At 45.2% G+C, this 16,208-nt stretch overlaps 1 protein-coding gene across 1 annotated transcript; it reads right to left on the bottom strand.

The window, feature by feature from the left end:
- Window positions 1–14,370: 14,370 nt before the first annotated feature.
- On the bottom strand, window positions 14,371–15,363 carry LOC141242801 (olfactory receptor 5AP2-like). Its single transcript, XM_073668870.1, has one exon. The coding sequence runs from the start codon at window positions 15,361–15,363 to the stop codon at window positions 14,371–14,373; it is 993 nt and encodes a 330-aa protein (XP_073524971.1).
- Between the last annotated feature and the right edge of the window lie 845 nt (window positions 15,364–16,208).

The following is a 16,208-nucleotide window of genomic DNA, read 5'->3' as shown; positions in this document are numbered from 1 at the left end:
AGCTAAAGATGGCCCTCACGGGGGATGAGATCCTGGCCTACCCTGATTATGGCCAGCCTTTCATTCTCCACACAGACGCCAGTAATGTGGGACTGGGAGCCGTACTGTCCCAAAACCAACAGGGCAGAGAACGGGTGATCGCATACGCCAGTCGGAAGCTGAGGCCCTCCGAGAGGAACCCGGAGAATTACAGCTCCTTCAAGCTAGAATTCTAGGCAGTGGTGTGGGCCGTGACGGAACGCTTCAAGCATTTCCTGGCCTCCGCAAAGTTCACCGTGTACACGGACAACAACCCGTTGACACACCTGGACAATGCAAGACTGGGTGCCCTAGAACAGCGGTGGATGGCCCGTGTCTCTAACTATGACTTCGTGATCAAGTACCGGGCAGGCAAAACCAATGCCAACGCGGACGCCCTATCAAGAATGCCTCACTTACCTGAAGGTGACGAAGACCCAGAAGAGCTGGAGGAGGTAGAACTCCCTGCGTTTCACTGGTATGGAGCCGCTCAATACTCCCACCGCGTGAAGGAGGAGGATCTAACAACCGTGATGATCAATCCCCTACCTCACCACAGCTGGGCCGAGACCCAAGATAGTGACCCTGCAATCCGCCTGGTGAAAGATCTGCTGACCCGGGAAGACGCCCGCCTAGATCCAGATGCCCCAGAGGAAGCCAAGCAGCTATGGAAGGAGAAGAGCAAGCTGTTCCTCTACGAAGGCAAGTTGTGCAGAAGGATTGTTAACCACCGGACGCACGAGCTGACCTGGCAAGTCGTGGCCCCAAGGCGGGATGCAGCTATGGTCCTGGGGGCTTACCATGACCGAGCTGGACACTTCGGTTGGAAGAAACTGGAGTTCCTGCTAAGAGGAAGGTTCTTTTGGGTCGGCATGAGAGGAGCTGTAGAAAAATGGTGCAGAGACTGTGGCCCTTGTCACCTGAGGAGGAAGGACCGTGCCAGCCAGAAGACACCCTTGAGGCCCATCGTCACCACGCAGCCTCTTGAGCTGGTAGCTCTGGACCATGTCAAATTGGCTCCCAGCCGGTCAGGATACATCTATGCCCTGACAATCATGGACCACTATTCCCGTTTTCTAGTGGTGGTCCGGGTAAAGGACTTGACAGCCCAAACAGCGGCCAGAGCCTTCCAGCAATACTTCTGCCGTCCACACGGATATCCGGAACAGGTCCTGACAGACCAGGGTCCAGCGTTCGAGGCTGAAATCTTCCAAGAGTTCTGCAACCTCTATGGCTGTAAGAAGATTCGGACAACGCCTTACCACCCCCAAACCAAAGGGATGTGTGAGAAGATGAACAATATAGTCATTGATCTCCTGAAGACGTTGCCCCTGGAGGAACGCAGCCTGTGGCCAGAAAAACTGCCGGACCTGATAGACCTATACAACAATATCCCGGTGAATGCTACAAACTGCACCCCGGCTTACCTGATGCGAGCTAGACCAGGTAAGCTGCCCGTAGACCTGGAGATGGGAGTCCTAATACCTGAGGACACCTCCCCGGATGCGGACTGGGATACGGAAAGGCAACTGCAGTACAAGAAGGTACAGGAGAGTGTGGAGAAGAGCCTGGCCCAGGTGAGAGAGAGGCAAGAAAAACTCTTCAATCAACATGCCCCTGCTGGTCCCCTAGAACCTGGTGAGCAAGTCCTAAAGCGAAAAAGAAGGCTACATAAGTTGGACGACCAGTGGGAAAGGGAACCCTACACCGTACTGCAGTCTGACCACGACAACCCAAAGGTGTGCGTAATCACCAAGGACGGAGGAGAAACCACTAGTGTCGTCTCCAGAGACCACCTCAAAAGGTGCCCCGAGCAACTCCGTAGTGCAGAAAAGGATCAGAGTGACCTTGAACCCGCAGAGGACAAGGAAGAAATGATCAGCACCGTTCTCGGAGAGTTCCCTCAATCCTGGACTCGCATAAATGATGCCATAGTGGTACCCGTCCTGCATTTCCTGCAACCGGCACAGCAACAACCAACACCAGAGCCGGAAGGTGAAGAGGAGCAAGCGGTTCCAGAGGCAGAAGAGCCTGTACCAGCAGCCCAGGAGAGTCAACCCTCTGCTGACAGTGAGCCTGCCATGCCTGCGGTAAGCCAAAGGACCCGCAGACAGCTGCCTGCCCTACCTGTACACCCAGCTGGTAGCTGTACCCCTAACGCTAGTGGGGAATGCCAGGTTGGTCCACCACCAGACAGTGGGCTACGTAGGTCAACCAGGAGCACAAAGGGACAGATACCCGCTCGCTGGAGAATATAGCGTGTACTAAAGTTGTAAATAACCCTGTTACCAACTGTTGAATTGTTTGCCAAGTTACATGCATGTTTGGTAATTCTGTGTTTCAGTTTCTTGCAGCTACCGTAAGGACTCAAAGGTTATGGACTTTGTATAACCGGGACCTTGTATGGACTGCGTTCGGAGCCTAACCAACGAAGGAACTAAGACTGTAAAGGACTTCGGGTAGGACAGACCCCCACCTGGTTAAGGCTCCCCGTTGTATTGGTGATATGGACACCCGGTCACAGGCCACACTGTGACCTTAAGAACTCAATCTGTGCGTCGCTTGTATACTAATGTTTTATAGTTATGCATATAATCCTTGTTTACTGTTTAGTCCCGGAGTACTAAATTTTACTAGGGGGGAATGTGTCACTCTGGCCTGGATGCCACAAAATGTATTAAGGCTGTGTCTGAGAGCAAGGGGGAGGTTCTCTAGTCAGGGGAACATTAGCATGCAATGCCTCCTGTCTCAGGCCAGTAGGGGGAGCAGGCTGCCCCTATAAAAGCTGGTACTGAGAGCAGGGTTAGGGAGAACTTGATGGCCTGTCTCAGCACTGAGACTTGTCCCAGAGCAGAGCAGGGACAGACAGTTGCACTGCACCTAAGAGGAAGTGTGGCAGGAGGAGAGCCACAAGCCAGAGACAAGAGGCGAAGCAAGCCTGTCTTGGCAGATAAGAGACTGACTTTACCAGACTTTGGTGTCTGAGGCTGGGAGGATTCTACATCCTCCAGCAGAGAACCAGTCCGCAAGGGACTGTATATTCCTTGGCCTAAGAAGCCTGGAGGCCCTGCCACAACCGAAGGGACCAGTAAAGCCGTACAAGGCTGGGAGCAGAAAGGAACCCACGTCGCAGGCCATACAGGCGAGAATACACGGAAAGCTTGGAAACGTGGGCTGTTACCCTATAACGAGGAGATAGCCACAAGGAGCGCAGAAAGCACGGTAGGCCTGCACCCTCACCCTGACCAGGGCCAATTTCCCCGTTGCTCTCAGACATCCAGGTCCCCTCCTAGCTGGGACTGTTTATGGGTCAGTTTACCTGTTTCAGTAAAGACCCTGGACTGCAACCTATTGTCTGTGTGCTCCTTCGCGCCTCCAGCACTACCGGTACTGGGACTCTCACCACCATCACTCCCACCATCCATTATACTGCCCTGGGGCCGCACTCTTCCCGTGGGGAGTCACACTACCCTAGCTGCACACCTCATCAGCCCAAGCGGTCTGCATGCAGCGGCGGTTCCTAATAACCGCAATCCACGGGTGGCGTAGTCGGACATTATCAGCAGAACGTAGCAGACTACCATTGGCCTGACCACCCTGAGCCACGGAACCGGGTCGCCACTACTACTCCCATCGTCCCCCCTATTGCCCGGATCCGAGTGCCCCACGGCCCAGGGGGCGAGTCATATATTTTTTACATTTCATGTGCAGAAAACATAAACATAAGAACATAAAACATAAAAAGTGTCATAAACTTAATAACGTCGTATGAATATGACTGATAGAACAAAGTTAACAAGTCATTTTTTACTGCATGGTGGGTACGATACAAAAGTACATTGAAAACAATGGCAGCATCGCTGTCACTTCTTAGAATATAAAGCGATCAAGACATTTAAAATTGTTCCCATGACAAAATGATCTCAGAATCACGGGAATATGTAGAAGCATTTAATATAAATTAACACATAACTGAATTGAAAAATGGAGCTATTGAAAAAAGGGAAAACTGGGTGGAATAAAAAAGGGGTTAAAATTAAGATATAAGTGAATCGATATGAGATAAATTGGATTTCACCAAAAATTAACATTCACCAGAACCCAACTTTTTTTTGCAATTCAAGTCTTAAGTGATGTCATGACATTGATGGCCAACGCACATCATGATCTAATGAGCGCCAGAGACACCAAAGAGTGAAGATAACTGAAGACAGAAGAGAAGACTGAAGGCAAAGAAAAGAAACGAGCCAGAGGAGAGACCGGGTGGGGATTTGATCACCTCTAAGTAAATTTTCTAAAAAATAATTTTATTAAAAAATGCAATTAAAGATAAAAAATAAACATTTCAGCCTAAAGCGTAACTGAAACTGACTACAGTGATAGTTCTAAGCAAAATACTCACTGTCAGCCGGTACTAAGAACACGACTTCATGTGAGATCTTCCGCAGCTGCTTCTACAAATCCACTGTACGTAAAAGATACAGATCATAGATTTACAGAGTAAGAGAAATCTTCCCTCCTCGGTCTGGTGCAGACTTCTTACATCAGGTCTTTATACACCGCGTCCAGTGGGTGAGATAATTGACAGTCTGGAGATTTGAGAATTGAATCTGCTTCAGCTGCTTTTTTTTTTTTACTATATACATTTAGTTTTTTTTTTTTATATGAGTCCCCAGAGTTTATGAAGATGTCAATCAATGTTTTCTTATTATGAATTACATTTTTCCAGAAAATAATTTTTGTCATTTTTCTTCATTATTGCAGCAAGCTTTAAAATTCTAAAACACAAAACTACATTTATTGCACTCCATGTACTCGTATTAAATCTTGTTGAGAATTTTACCGGTCTTTTGATCATGTTGGGCGACATTAATGCAAGGGTTGGTCACGACGATCACTACAAGGAAAATGTGTCTAAGGCTGGAGTCACATAAGGTATAAAAAATTGGTCCCATTCTCATCCAGGAGATGGGCACCTTAGTTGTGGCATGAATTGGTGGCAGCGTGCAGGTGCAAAGTTTAGTTTGCAGAGTGACACTTGGGATCGGTGCATGATGTGTGTTTCCCGTCCGTGCAAATAATTTTTTGTATGTTTTTTATCAAGATAATACTGTTTCAATGTCAGCCAACATGTTTTTATACGGACACAGAAGCGCTTGAAAAATTGTGCACTTAGTAATTTGCAGTTGCACCTTTCGTGTGCTGTCGTAAAAATTGTGGTATATCTGACGGCAGATGTGAGTCCAGGATGCACCCATACGTATGCGGTCAGCATAGCCAGGCTCACGAGTGTCCCATAGGTCCGGCCACTCCTGGACCAGGACAATTAGCATTTCCACATTGATATGTCCTACCATGTTCCTGGTCTCCGTGGAGGCGTTTTCTGATCCTTTTTATAGGTTCCCAGGACAATCCTATAGTCAAACTTCCTGTTCTTGGCTGATGTGATGTCCTTTTGGAAATATGTGCCGATAACTCGCATGCTACACGTATGGTCCGCGTGGCATCTGTTTTTGTCTCGCACCCAAAGACTTGCATTGGCGAGCCTCGTCCGATTTAAGCATGTTCCTCATGTTTCATACAGCTGAGAAAAAAACGCGTATCTGCACGGTCTCATTGAATAACATTGGTACAAATGCAAACCAATTTTTTTTATCGGATCGCCCAATTTATACCTAAAGCTAACTCCACCTGAGCAAGAGTGCAAAGCTCAATCTCATTATGAACATAACCTTGTTTTGTCAGAAGGTCATGGCATATCCTAGATATATTCCATGTCCAAAAAGTGAAAGAGCAGCGTAATATTGAGCAAGAGAGCCTGATTGCAGGGATGTGCCACTTACTCGGCTGGGTGTTGTAGTTTCAATACAATCAGTGGTTTATCAGCAGGAGATTATCATTGCAGGACTTAGTCTCACGTGCAAAGCATTCCAGCTAGTCTGTGTAACTCCACCCCCCCACAACTGATTGGTTGCTCGTACACAGGAAACTGCCAATCAGTAGTGTGGGTGTGGTTATATGAAGCTCAGCAGTCACAGCACTGCTATATCAACAAGAGATAAAACAGGGATTCTATCAAAACTATACAAAGAAGTCCAGAGAGAGAGAGTAACAACAACCATGTTGGTGTGAGAATAAAACCAGGCCTAACATAAGAAGAGATTAAAATATGTTGTAATCATATGGTTATAAAAGAAAACTAACGAGAGCGTGGCGAAAAACAAAGAAACTCAACTTTTCTATTTTTTATCATCTTCCCTTCATGTTCACTTTATCATTATTGACCTCTGGTTTATTCTAGGGCTATTTGGGACTCACTACCCCTCTCTGGGGTTTGGTTTATATCTTGGATTACGTATCATGAACCTGCTGACAGATTCCCTTTAAGTTGTCCTCCAAAAACACCGGGATTGGTTTGATGAGAACAAATTCAGAACCTCCTTGATCACAATAAAAAGGGGTTTTGTAGGCAGCAAAATAACGATCAGGTCACAACCCAGGGGTCATTAACAGCTATGTCTCAAAGACAGCTCTGTCACTGGCAGTTCAGACCACCGCCGACAGTGAAAACAGCTGATTGGCTGGGGTGCCGGGTGTCGCACCCCCCCCGATTAAGTAGACATTGATGACCTATTCTAATGATAGGTCATCAATGTTAAAGTAATGGACAACCTTTTCATTGACTGCCAGGATATTCAGAGCTTCTTTCTTTCTGATGAAGACCCCTCCATAGAGATACAATCAGAGTGCTTCAACTTTCTCCGATCTCATTCTGGAATTCTCCTGAAAGATTAAGCTGGTTACTTCTATGCTGGAATGGATTATCCAAAAAGTTGCTCAATTGTGAATCTGCAGTGTAAAATGATAAGGAGGAAGTTCCTCTACATCCGGAAAACACATCTATGGACAAACCACCAAACCTACGATGGTGCGATTTATGTTTAAATACTTTTTATTGAATTACAAATTTTAAAACTTTGACATACATATATAGCAATAATTAACATTGGGGAAAGGAGGGAGAGGGATTTCGAGGAAGGAAGGAAAAGTAAACGTTATTTTAATAGGGGGTAGGGAGGGATAGTGGAAACATAGGAAATAGTCCCTAAATGCGCACATAGACAAAGGTACATTACATACCTCTAAATGTATAATCATATATAGCATCTTAATTTAAAGAACAGAAGTACAGAGAAACAGGATAGGTTATTCTATCACAATAGACATTCTTTATCAATCACTTATAAGTAGTGATGAGCGAGTACCGTAATATTCGTAATCCCTATACTGGTAACGAGTACTTTGTAATAATCGCGTATTCGTTCCGAATAGCGAGTACAATGTAAGTCAATGGGAAATGCGAGTAATTTTCTGTTGAAACCTACAAAAGGGGTCTGGGGGCCTGAGGAAAAGGCTGAAATGGATGGGAAAGTGATGAAACGGAATGGGAAGAGCCTGGAGAATGTGCCTGTGTGCACTTCTGACTCACATATGACTTCTGGGAATAAGTTTGTCGCAGTATTACACCACTTTTACAGAACAACTACCAAACCTAACCTAAATTTCATTTAACAGGCAAACAGTTATTTCTGCATAATCACTTGTATATAAGGATAAATAAACCAGAGAAACCAAAAAAATATCCCATGTGCCCATTGTAGCGTTGGGCTTGACCTTCCTCCTCCTCCTCCACCACCACCATGTGATACTGCGGCACTAAATTAAAATGTTCAGAGGGTCTGCAGTAGGCAGGAAAGCTGAGTTTTGTGAGAGCCCTCGTGTGGCCCTGTAACAAACATTTTGAAGTGCCCTCCTCTAGAGATTTTGAAGGTCCCTCTTGTGTACATTTGAGAGTGCCCTCACTTATTCATATTGTAGGGCCCTCACTCTATTGATTAACTCATTTAAGGGCAGAGACTACAGAGAAAATGGCCAAGAGACATGGAGTACTAGAAGGTAGCAGTGAGTGCGGTCAACGATCCTCAGGTTTGGCTGAACTCTGTGAACCAGAAAAATATAGCTGCACTAGACAACTGGATGACGAGCTCAAATATATCACTTGTGCAAGTCAATGGACAAAGGATATATGGTGCCCCCCCTCCAGGATGGGTTGGAGAAGCTTCTCCAAATGGCTCAGAGAATTTGATTGTCAATATTCCCCAGATTATATAGAAAGAGAAGACTTCTTGATACTGTACTACTTGGTCCAGTGCAGAATGTGCATCGTATTTCCAAAAATTACTCCTGGGGGCTGTGTCATACGTGCAGGAAGGTTCAATGACAAGGACCTCCCTTGACAAACAATATCGACGATGAAGTACTGTAGTAGTTGTGACCCTCAATTCAAATTTACAGAGGGCCATCAGTCGGTCATCAGCAGTCAGTGTAAATTTCTATTGAATATGTATCCCCTATCTCAGTCACAATGTGGCACAAGCCAGGCATGTTTTTTGCCAGATAGGGTGACTGACAGTACATTTCTATTGAATCTGTATCCCATATCTCAGTCACAATGTGGCACAACCTGTGACAAGGGCCTCCAATGACAAATATTAGTTTGGTACGACCACTTTACATTCCAGATTTGTTCACTGCACAATGTGCATAGGGTTTGTAAAAATTAGCCCTATGGGCTGAGTCACGGTTGACGAAGGAAGGAAACGGGTTTTTATGGCGACGTTAACAGCAGTAGCATAAATCTGCATTTTTGGTGAATTTAGGTTGGCTTGCTGTCATCTGGAAGGATTACAAAATGTGGAGATATCCAGTCCTTGTTGAATTTAATCAGAGTAAGTCTGTCTGCATTTTCCATGGAGAGGCGTGTGATCAGTGATGATTGCCCCAGCGGAACTGAAAGCACACTCAGACACCACACTAGCAGCCGGGCTGGCCAGCACCTCCAAGGCATATAAGGAGAGGTCGGGCCAAGTGTTCAGCTTAAACACCCAATAATTAAAGGGAACTGAAGCATCAGAAAGGAAGCACGTTTGGTCACTTAGGTGCCCCTTGACCATGTTCTGAAACTTATCCCTCCTTGGCATTGTTACAGGCACAGATAGCCCTTGCTGTTGTGCTGGTTTATTGAAAATTGCCCAATTTGTGGACATTTTCCTCCCCATCTCTGTTAGAGCTGGTGTTCGTGTCTCTCCCCATTATGCCTTGGTGTTGAAAAGAGTCGGTACCTCTGCCACCAGCATTGTCTGAGGGTGATGTTTTCAGCAACTGATCTATAACGGCCCTCTTGAACGATTCCATTGTAAAATTCTTTGGTGACTCCAAAAGGAGAGAAGGAAATTTCTTCTTGTACCGTGGATCGAGAAAGGTGGCCAACCAGTACAGGTTGTTGGATAAAGTGTGTATCAAGCGAGGGTCTTGCCACAGACACTTACACATGAACTGTGCCATGTGGCCAATCTTCAAAAAGGCAAATGTTCTGTGTCCCCAACAGTAGAAAAAGTACCCATCCTCTACTCACACTGACTTGCCTCCTCCTCCACCTCTTCGTCCTCCTCTCCAGCCCATCCAGCCTGGACAGACATGAAGCTTGGGTTGGGTGTCCCCTTTGTAGCATTACGAGTCCCCTCAGTAGCACAGAAAAACAAGTCCTTTTCCTCCTCATCCTCCTCATCTTCCTCATCATCACCCAATGTTGCCTCAAAATATTGGCTGGGCTGGGTAGTATCACCCATTGTGAAATCTGGCTCCATACCAACATGCTGGGCACTCAAAGCTTCCTCTTTGAGATTATGCAGTGATTGTTTCAAGAGACACAGCAGCGGGATAGTTGCGCTGATAATAGCCTGATCACCGCTCACAAGGTTGGTGCAGTACTCAAAGTTCTCAAGAACCTCACAAATGTCAGCGATCCACACCCACTCGACAGTTGTTATGTGTGGTGGCTGACTCTCAGCCTGTCGGGCATGCTGAAGCTGGTATTCAGCTACTGCCCACTGCTGTTCACTAATCCTCGCCAACATATGATAGGTTGAATTTCATTGCATGGGCAGGTCGCAAATGAGTCGGTGACTTGGCAAATTCAAGCGCTTTTGCAGCGCTGTAAGAGCAGCAAAAGTAGTAGAGGAATGGCGGAAATGAGCGCTAATATGGCGCACCTTTTCAAGTAGGTATAGCAAGTCACGGTAAGTTTTAAGAAATTTCTGAACAACTAGGTTCAGCACGAGAGCCATGCATTGCACGTGTACCAGCTTGCCGACCTTTAAAGCTGCCACCTGGTTACACCCATTATCGCAGATGACCAGACTGGGTTGGAGGTGCAGTGGGTAGAGCCACTGATCGGTCTGTTGTTTTAAAGCTTACCATAGCTCTGCTGCAGTGTGTTTTCTGACCTAAACAGACCAGCTTCAGCAGAGCGTGTTGACGCTTTGCCGATGGGCTGCTGCACAGGTCCCAGCTTGGCAATGATGGGGAGGGTAATTCAGCAGAGGATGAGAAGCAGGAGGAGGGGAGGGAGGAAGTGGAATATGAAGAGGTGGAAACCCTGACAGAAGTTGGGCCCGCTATTCTTGACGTGGATAGGATGTGTGATGTTCCAGTTTCTGCCTTTGTCCCACCCTCCACCAGGTTCACCCAATGTGCCATGACAGAAATGTATCATCCCTGTCCACAGCAACTTGTCCAGGTGTCTGTTGTTAGGTGGACCTTCCCGGTTACAGCGTTGGTGAGAGTATGGTTCAGATTGTTTAACATATGCTTGTGTAACGCAGGGACAGCACACCGGGCAAAATTGTGGCGACTTAGAACACTGTATCGTGGGGCAGCCACAGCCAAGAGATCGCGGAAACGCTGTGTTCCCACAAGCCTAAACGGCAACATCTCCACAGCTAGCAATTTGGCAATGTGCCAGTTTAGTCTTTGTGCCTGTGGGTACGTGGCTGGGTATTTATGCTTTCCTTCCGAGCTCTCAGGCACGGACAATTGGACGCTTCACAAGGTAGTGGATGTGGTTGATGTTTGTTGTGTGTGAGCAACCGCAGCTTGTGGGCAGAAGCCTGCTTCCTGAACAGCAGATTCTGAAGGGCATAGCCCAGGCGAAATGGCATTGGCTTGACCCGCAGACGCAGATTTGGTACCCTGGTGTTCCGACCACCTACTGGGGTGCTTGGCTGCCATGTGGTTTTGCATACTGGTGGCGCTTAGGTTGTCTTTGCCCTGGCCTCTGCTCAACTTAGTATGGCAGATGCTACAGACTACAATGTTTTTCTCTGAAGGACTTTGAGAAAAAAATTCCACACTGCAGCTGAATGCCCTCTTGCCCTGACTTGGCTCACAGCGGGGGTGCTCTTGGGAACAGTTGACCCAGTTCTCACTATGGGCAAACAACGGTCCCTTGGTGCCTGTGTTGGTGCTACATATCCATCTTTCTCTGTGCTGCTGTCATGGCTATGCATGCCAACGGTCCAGGTTGGATCAGTGGACTCATCATCGACCACCTCATCTTCCATCTCATCCTCCTTCCCAGTTGACATTGTAGGCTGACCTGATGGCAACTGTGTCTCATCATCATCAGCCTCCACCTCTGGAGACAGAAAATGAAGTTCAGTTCCGCCAAGTGGCTTTCTTCTGGTCGTAGGTCCTCAAATACTTGAGCATCAACACATGTCACCTCCTCTTGTCCCTCTTCAATGCTGTATGATGATAGGCCAGAGCCAACCAAAGGATACGTACCAAACAGATCCTCGGAGTGGCCAAGCTTGGGGTCATATGTCTCCTGTGACTGATAATGGCTGAAGAAAGGAAAACCAGCTTCAGTATTGGATGGGCCAGCCTTCTGTGAATCCACAGTCGACTGTGTGGTCGTGGAAGATTAGTTGCTGCTTGACAAATGCGTAGAGGCCTTGTCTGCTATCCAAGACAGAATCTGCTCTCGCTCTTCTGGCCATAAATATGGGCCATTTACAATTCAAGAAAAAAATCCAGTTTATTTTAGAAGCTGCTGATTTATGAGTATTTAGTGGCCGGTGGATAGGAGCCTTGCCTGCAGGCATTCACATCTCCTCTATTGATTATCCGGTCTGGCATGGTGTCCTGTGTGCGTCACGCAGCAGCAATGCTGTTTCCCCAGGCTGGTTAATCAAAAGGGTAGCAGGAAATGCTGTAGATGTGGTTTGCAGTGCTCAATGGAACATTGATATGACGATGGACCATGGTCCTGTGAATTTATTTGCTTATCTCTAATTGATTGAGATTTAGTCATTAAGTACTTGTTGACACTCCATATACTTTACACATCCTGGTGGTCCATGCTCAACTCTACAGTGACATTTTAAAACATCAAAACATAATAAAACAGATGCACACGATCATGCTGCTGAGGAAGTAGCAGCCAACTGTTAAACACAGCTAAGCTCCTTATACAGAAGGCGGAGATGGTTTGTTACCGTCTCTGTCTTCCCCATGAATGTATACACAGTGCTGAACAATCAGGTCATGTGATCGTTTGGTCTATAGAGGAAACAGCAGCTGTTGGTTCTTTCGGAGACTCAGTCGGCTCTGTTATGCCGGCAGGAGGCTGCATTTCCGTTGTAGCTGGGGTTAACATACCAGATCCAGTAACAGGGAAAATCAAGTAAAAAAAAAAAGTTACAATTTTGAAATGCCCCACAAAGGTCTTTTATGACCTTATGGAGAGAAAAATATGTGAAATAAATGAAACAGATAAAAAGAACTAAAGTAGGTAAGTAGGTAAAAATTAAATACAAAAAAACACTAAAAAATCCAAATCGTTGTCATAAATCTCTCTCCTGTTGAAAAAAATAAAATGTGTTTGATTATTGGGAATGTAAAAGGCAAAGTTCAAACTGGATGGGCAGGAACAGCTTCAGGAAGAACTGGGTCTCTGGCAAGGGGGTACGACAGGCAGGGAACCACCGCTGCGGACAGGTAAGAAACCACAAGTGGGGACAGGCAGGGAACCACCGCTGCGGACAGGTAGGACACCACAAGAGGGGACAGGCAGGAAACCACAAGAGGGGACAGGCAGGGAACCACCGCTGCGGACAGGTAGGACACCACAAGTGGGGACAGGCAGGGAACCGTAGGTGCAGACATCGTTTTATATCAGGTCAGGTGTCATCGCTCTTAAGTATCTAATCATCCTAGTGTACATATTGCAACCAATGACTGGTTCCATTAAGTCTGATGAAGAGGCCGGTCCGGCATTGAAACACGTTGTATGGGGTTTATACCATGCACTTTATGCCTGTTTGTTGTTTTTTATACTTTCTAACAATAACATATTCATTAAGTTTACATCCCACTGGAATTCACCCACCAGTGACGCCCAAGGCTCAGTATTTTGCTCCGGATTTCTTGCAAGACGGAATTTGTCAGTAGTAATTTGAGAGCAGCATGATGTAGGGGCAGAGATCCTGATTCAAGCTATCTCAGCACACAGCCAAATAATTGACACATCGCTGGCATCAGTGTCTTATATTATGTAGATATTGGATTAAATAGCAAAAACCTGCTGTCAGATTCTCTTAAGTATTGGTATGGATGTCCAGACATCACAAGCTCCTAAGTGGCTACTGCAGCTAGTTCCTTGTGCACCTGGACCTATACCATATGCTGACCCCCCAATGTTGTGTTTGCTTTCTGTACATCCCCCTAAAGTGAGCAGCTCTGTGGTGGGTTGGAAGTAACCTGGGGTTTCAAGCCCATCTTGAAGTTATCACTTACAAACTCTGTGTGTCTCTCTTTTTCTGTACCTAGCCAATTTTTTCTGCTCACTGTGAGCAGGTCGTTAACTTTATCACCCTCTTTTGTTTTTTATACTTTTGACCTTTTTTAACAATAAAGTACATCTTAACACTATATTATACTTGATTTACTTAGTATTTCATCTGGACTTCCCCAACCAGAAGTGTTGAAGGCTCAGTTTTCTTCTCCGGACTTCTTGTACAATGAGCAAAGTCTGTGCCAGTGTTTTTGTCTTGTCTTGTATGTTTTGCGTGTTTTTTGTTTGCACCCTATTCAGTATTCTGTTTGCATCCTATTTTAAGCCTATTTTAGACATGCTTGCCCGATTCATCAAAATTTGGCGCAACTTCACAACAGTCCCCAATGGTGGATTTTTGAGTATGTCAAATGCATTTTTTATACCAGTTTGTGAAATGAAAGTCAGAAAAACAGTCCAAGATGGAAAAAAAAAAATTTTTTTACTTTGCTCCAAATTCATGATTCTTGAGCAACACTTTGAAGAATTTGACACCAAAAATGGCAACTAATACCGCAAGACAAAAAAAAGGAAGGTGAGTTTAGAAAAGAACAGAAATAATGAAATAGGTCCTACTCCTTAATATACGGTATATAACACAAATTACACTGAATGTGTCAATATGTTTGATTGTTGGATTTGTGCTCATGAACAGTTATTTTGTTATGGCAATTGCCTTCATAAATTATTTTTTTGCCAATTACAATTATTTTTTTTCTTAAAGCCTCTGTCCGGATCCCATACACAAGAGGGTCAAAGATTACAGAAACGGTTAGACCTGAAATTGAGATCACAACATGAGCAACAGTGGAGAGAGGACCAATGCCCAACCTATACCGGAATGTAACAAAAAGAGTGGCTGCCATAAATGTAGAGAATGTGATTATATGGGTAACCAAGGTGTGGATGGCCTTCTGATAAGCCTCCGCAGAGATCTTCAGACAGACAATAAATGTCCCTATGTAGCTGTAGATCACCACGAATACACAGCCAATCACCATGGTCGTTGTCCAGACGGTGCCAAAGATGTTGTTGATGGTTGTGTCACCACAAGCCAAGCGTAGAAGAGACATAGTCTCACAGTAGACATTATTAATATATACCCCACACATAGATAACTTGGCAGTTAAACCCACAGTTATACAACTACCCAAAAGGACAAAGACAAATACAGAAAATAGTATCCAGAAAGCTTTTTCATTGGTCATCAGAGTTGGGTATCTCAAGGGATGACCAACAGCTAAAAACCGATCAAGGGCCATAACTGTGAAGGTAAACAACTCAAGAGTACTAAAGCTTTGAAAACAGAAGGCTTGGATAAGACACCCCGGCAGTGATATGGTGTGAAAACCAAAGAGCAGGTCAATCACTATCTTGGGTAGAACAGTTGAGTTTCCAAACATGACGTTGACCACCAGGTTGGCTATGAAGATGTACATGGGTTCATGGAGGGTCTCTTCTGACCACACGATGTATACAATCATTGAAGACAATATCGTGGTAACGACATAGATTATTATGGCCAATGTGACATATAGATACCAGAAGTGTTCCATCTCCACAACTCCAAGAAGAACAAGATTTGTGTTAATTTTGGACATGTTCTCCATCTGCTTAGAAAATTTTGAAACTTATGTTAGTTATTTATGAACAGTAACAATTATTTAATTGATGCAAAATGTTGAAATAAATTTCACATATAATAATAATAATAACTATAATAAGTATAAGAAAAATGGAGCTGACTGGCACCTATGTAAAGGAACTGAGAGAATTTATTGATCACTTGAAATTGGAGATGAGGAAATCTTTTGAAATTCGAATTTGCTGACTTAGATTATTTTTTCACCAAAATTTGATGGAAATCTCAATACTGGAAAGCTTGTAATTGTTCATAAAATACACAGTGGGGAGATCATCAAGAACCCGGCTGACCATAAAAGCTTACACTCTACGAGAGAGGACCCTGCTGACCATAAAAGCTCAAACTCTACGAGAGAGAGAGGACCCTGCTGAACATAAGAGTTTACACTCTACAGAAGAGCGAGAGAGAGGACTCCACTGACTATAAGAGCTTACACTCTACAGGAGAGCGAGGACCCCGCTGACCATAAGAGCTTGCACTCTACAGGAGATAGAGGACGCCGCTGACCATAAGAGCTTGCACTCTACAGGAGAGAGAGACTTACCCAGTGTCTTTGGAGATAAAAAAAAACAACTTTGCTGTACAAACTGTTCTCTGCTGGTAACCAGAGCTCTGAGATGTCCCAGAAACTGACCACCAATGTACAAGGTGTGATAATCAGTAAGTGTCATAGCATCAGAGCGTTACATTAGCCCGCTCTCTGATGCTTCAGTAGTGTGGGAAATGGTGCCAGGCAAGTTTTTTTTCTTATGTTAATAAGCAAACACAATCATCTTGTTATTCATTATTGTAAACATAACAGTCTACACT

This window comes from Phyllobates terribilis, unplaced genomic scaffold (assembly GCF_046119375.1).
Source record: "Phyllobates terribilis strain yellow unplaced genomic scaffold, ASM4611937v1 Scaffold_2__4_contigs__length_985480577, whole genome shotgun sequence".
Taxonomy (NCBI): Eukaryota; Metazoa; Chordata; class Amphibia; order Anura; family Dendrobatidae; genus Phyllobates; species Phyllobates terribilis.
The sequence above is the reverse complement of the archived record's forward strand: the minus strand, read 5'-3'. Positions and strand labels throughout refer to the sequence as shown.

Excerpts from the sequence above, each read along its gene's own strand:
- LOC141242801 (XM_073668870.1), bottom strand. The coding sequence starts at position 15,363 with ATGGAGAACATGTCCAAAATTAACACAAATCTTGTTCTTCTTGGAGTT.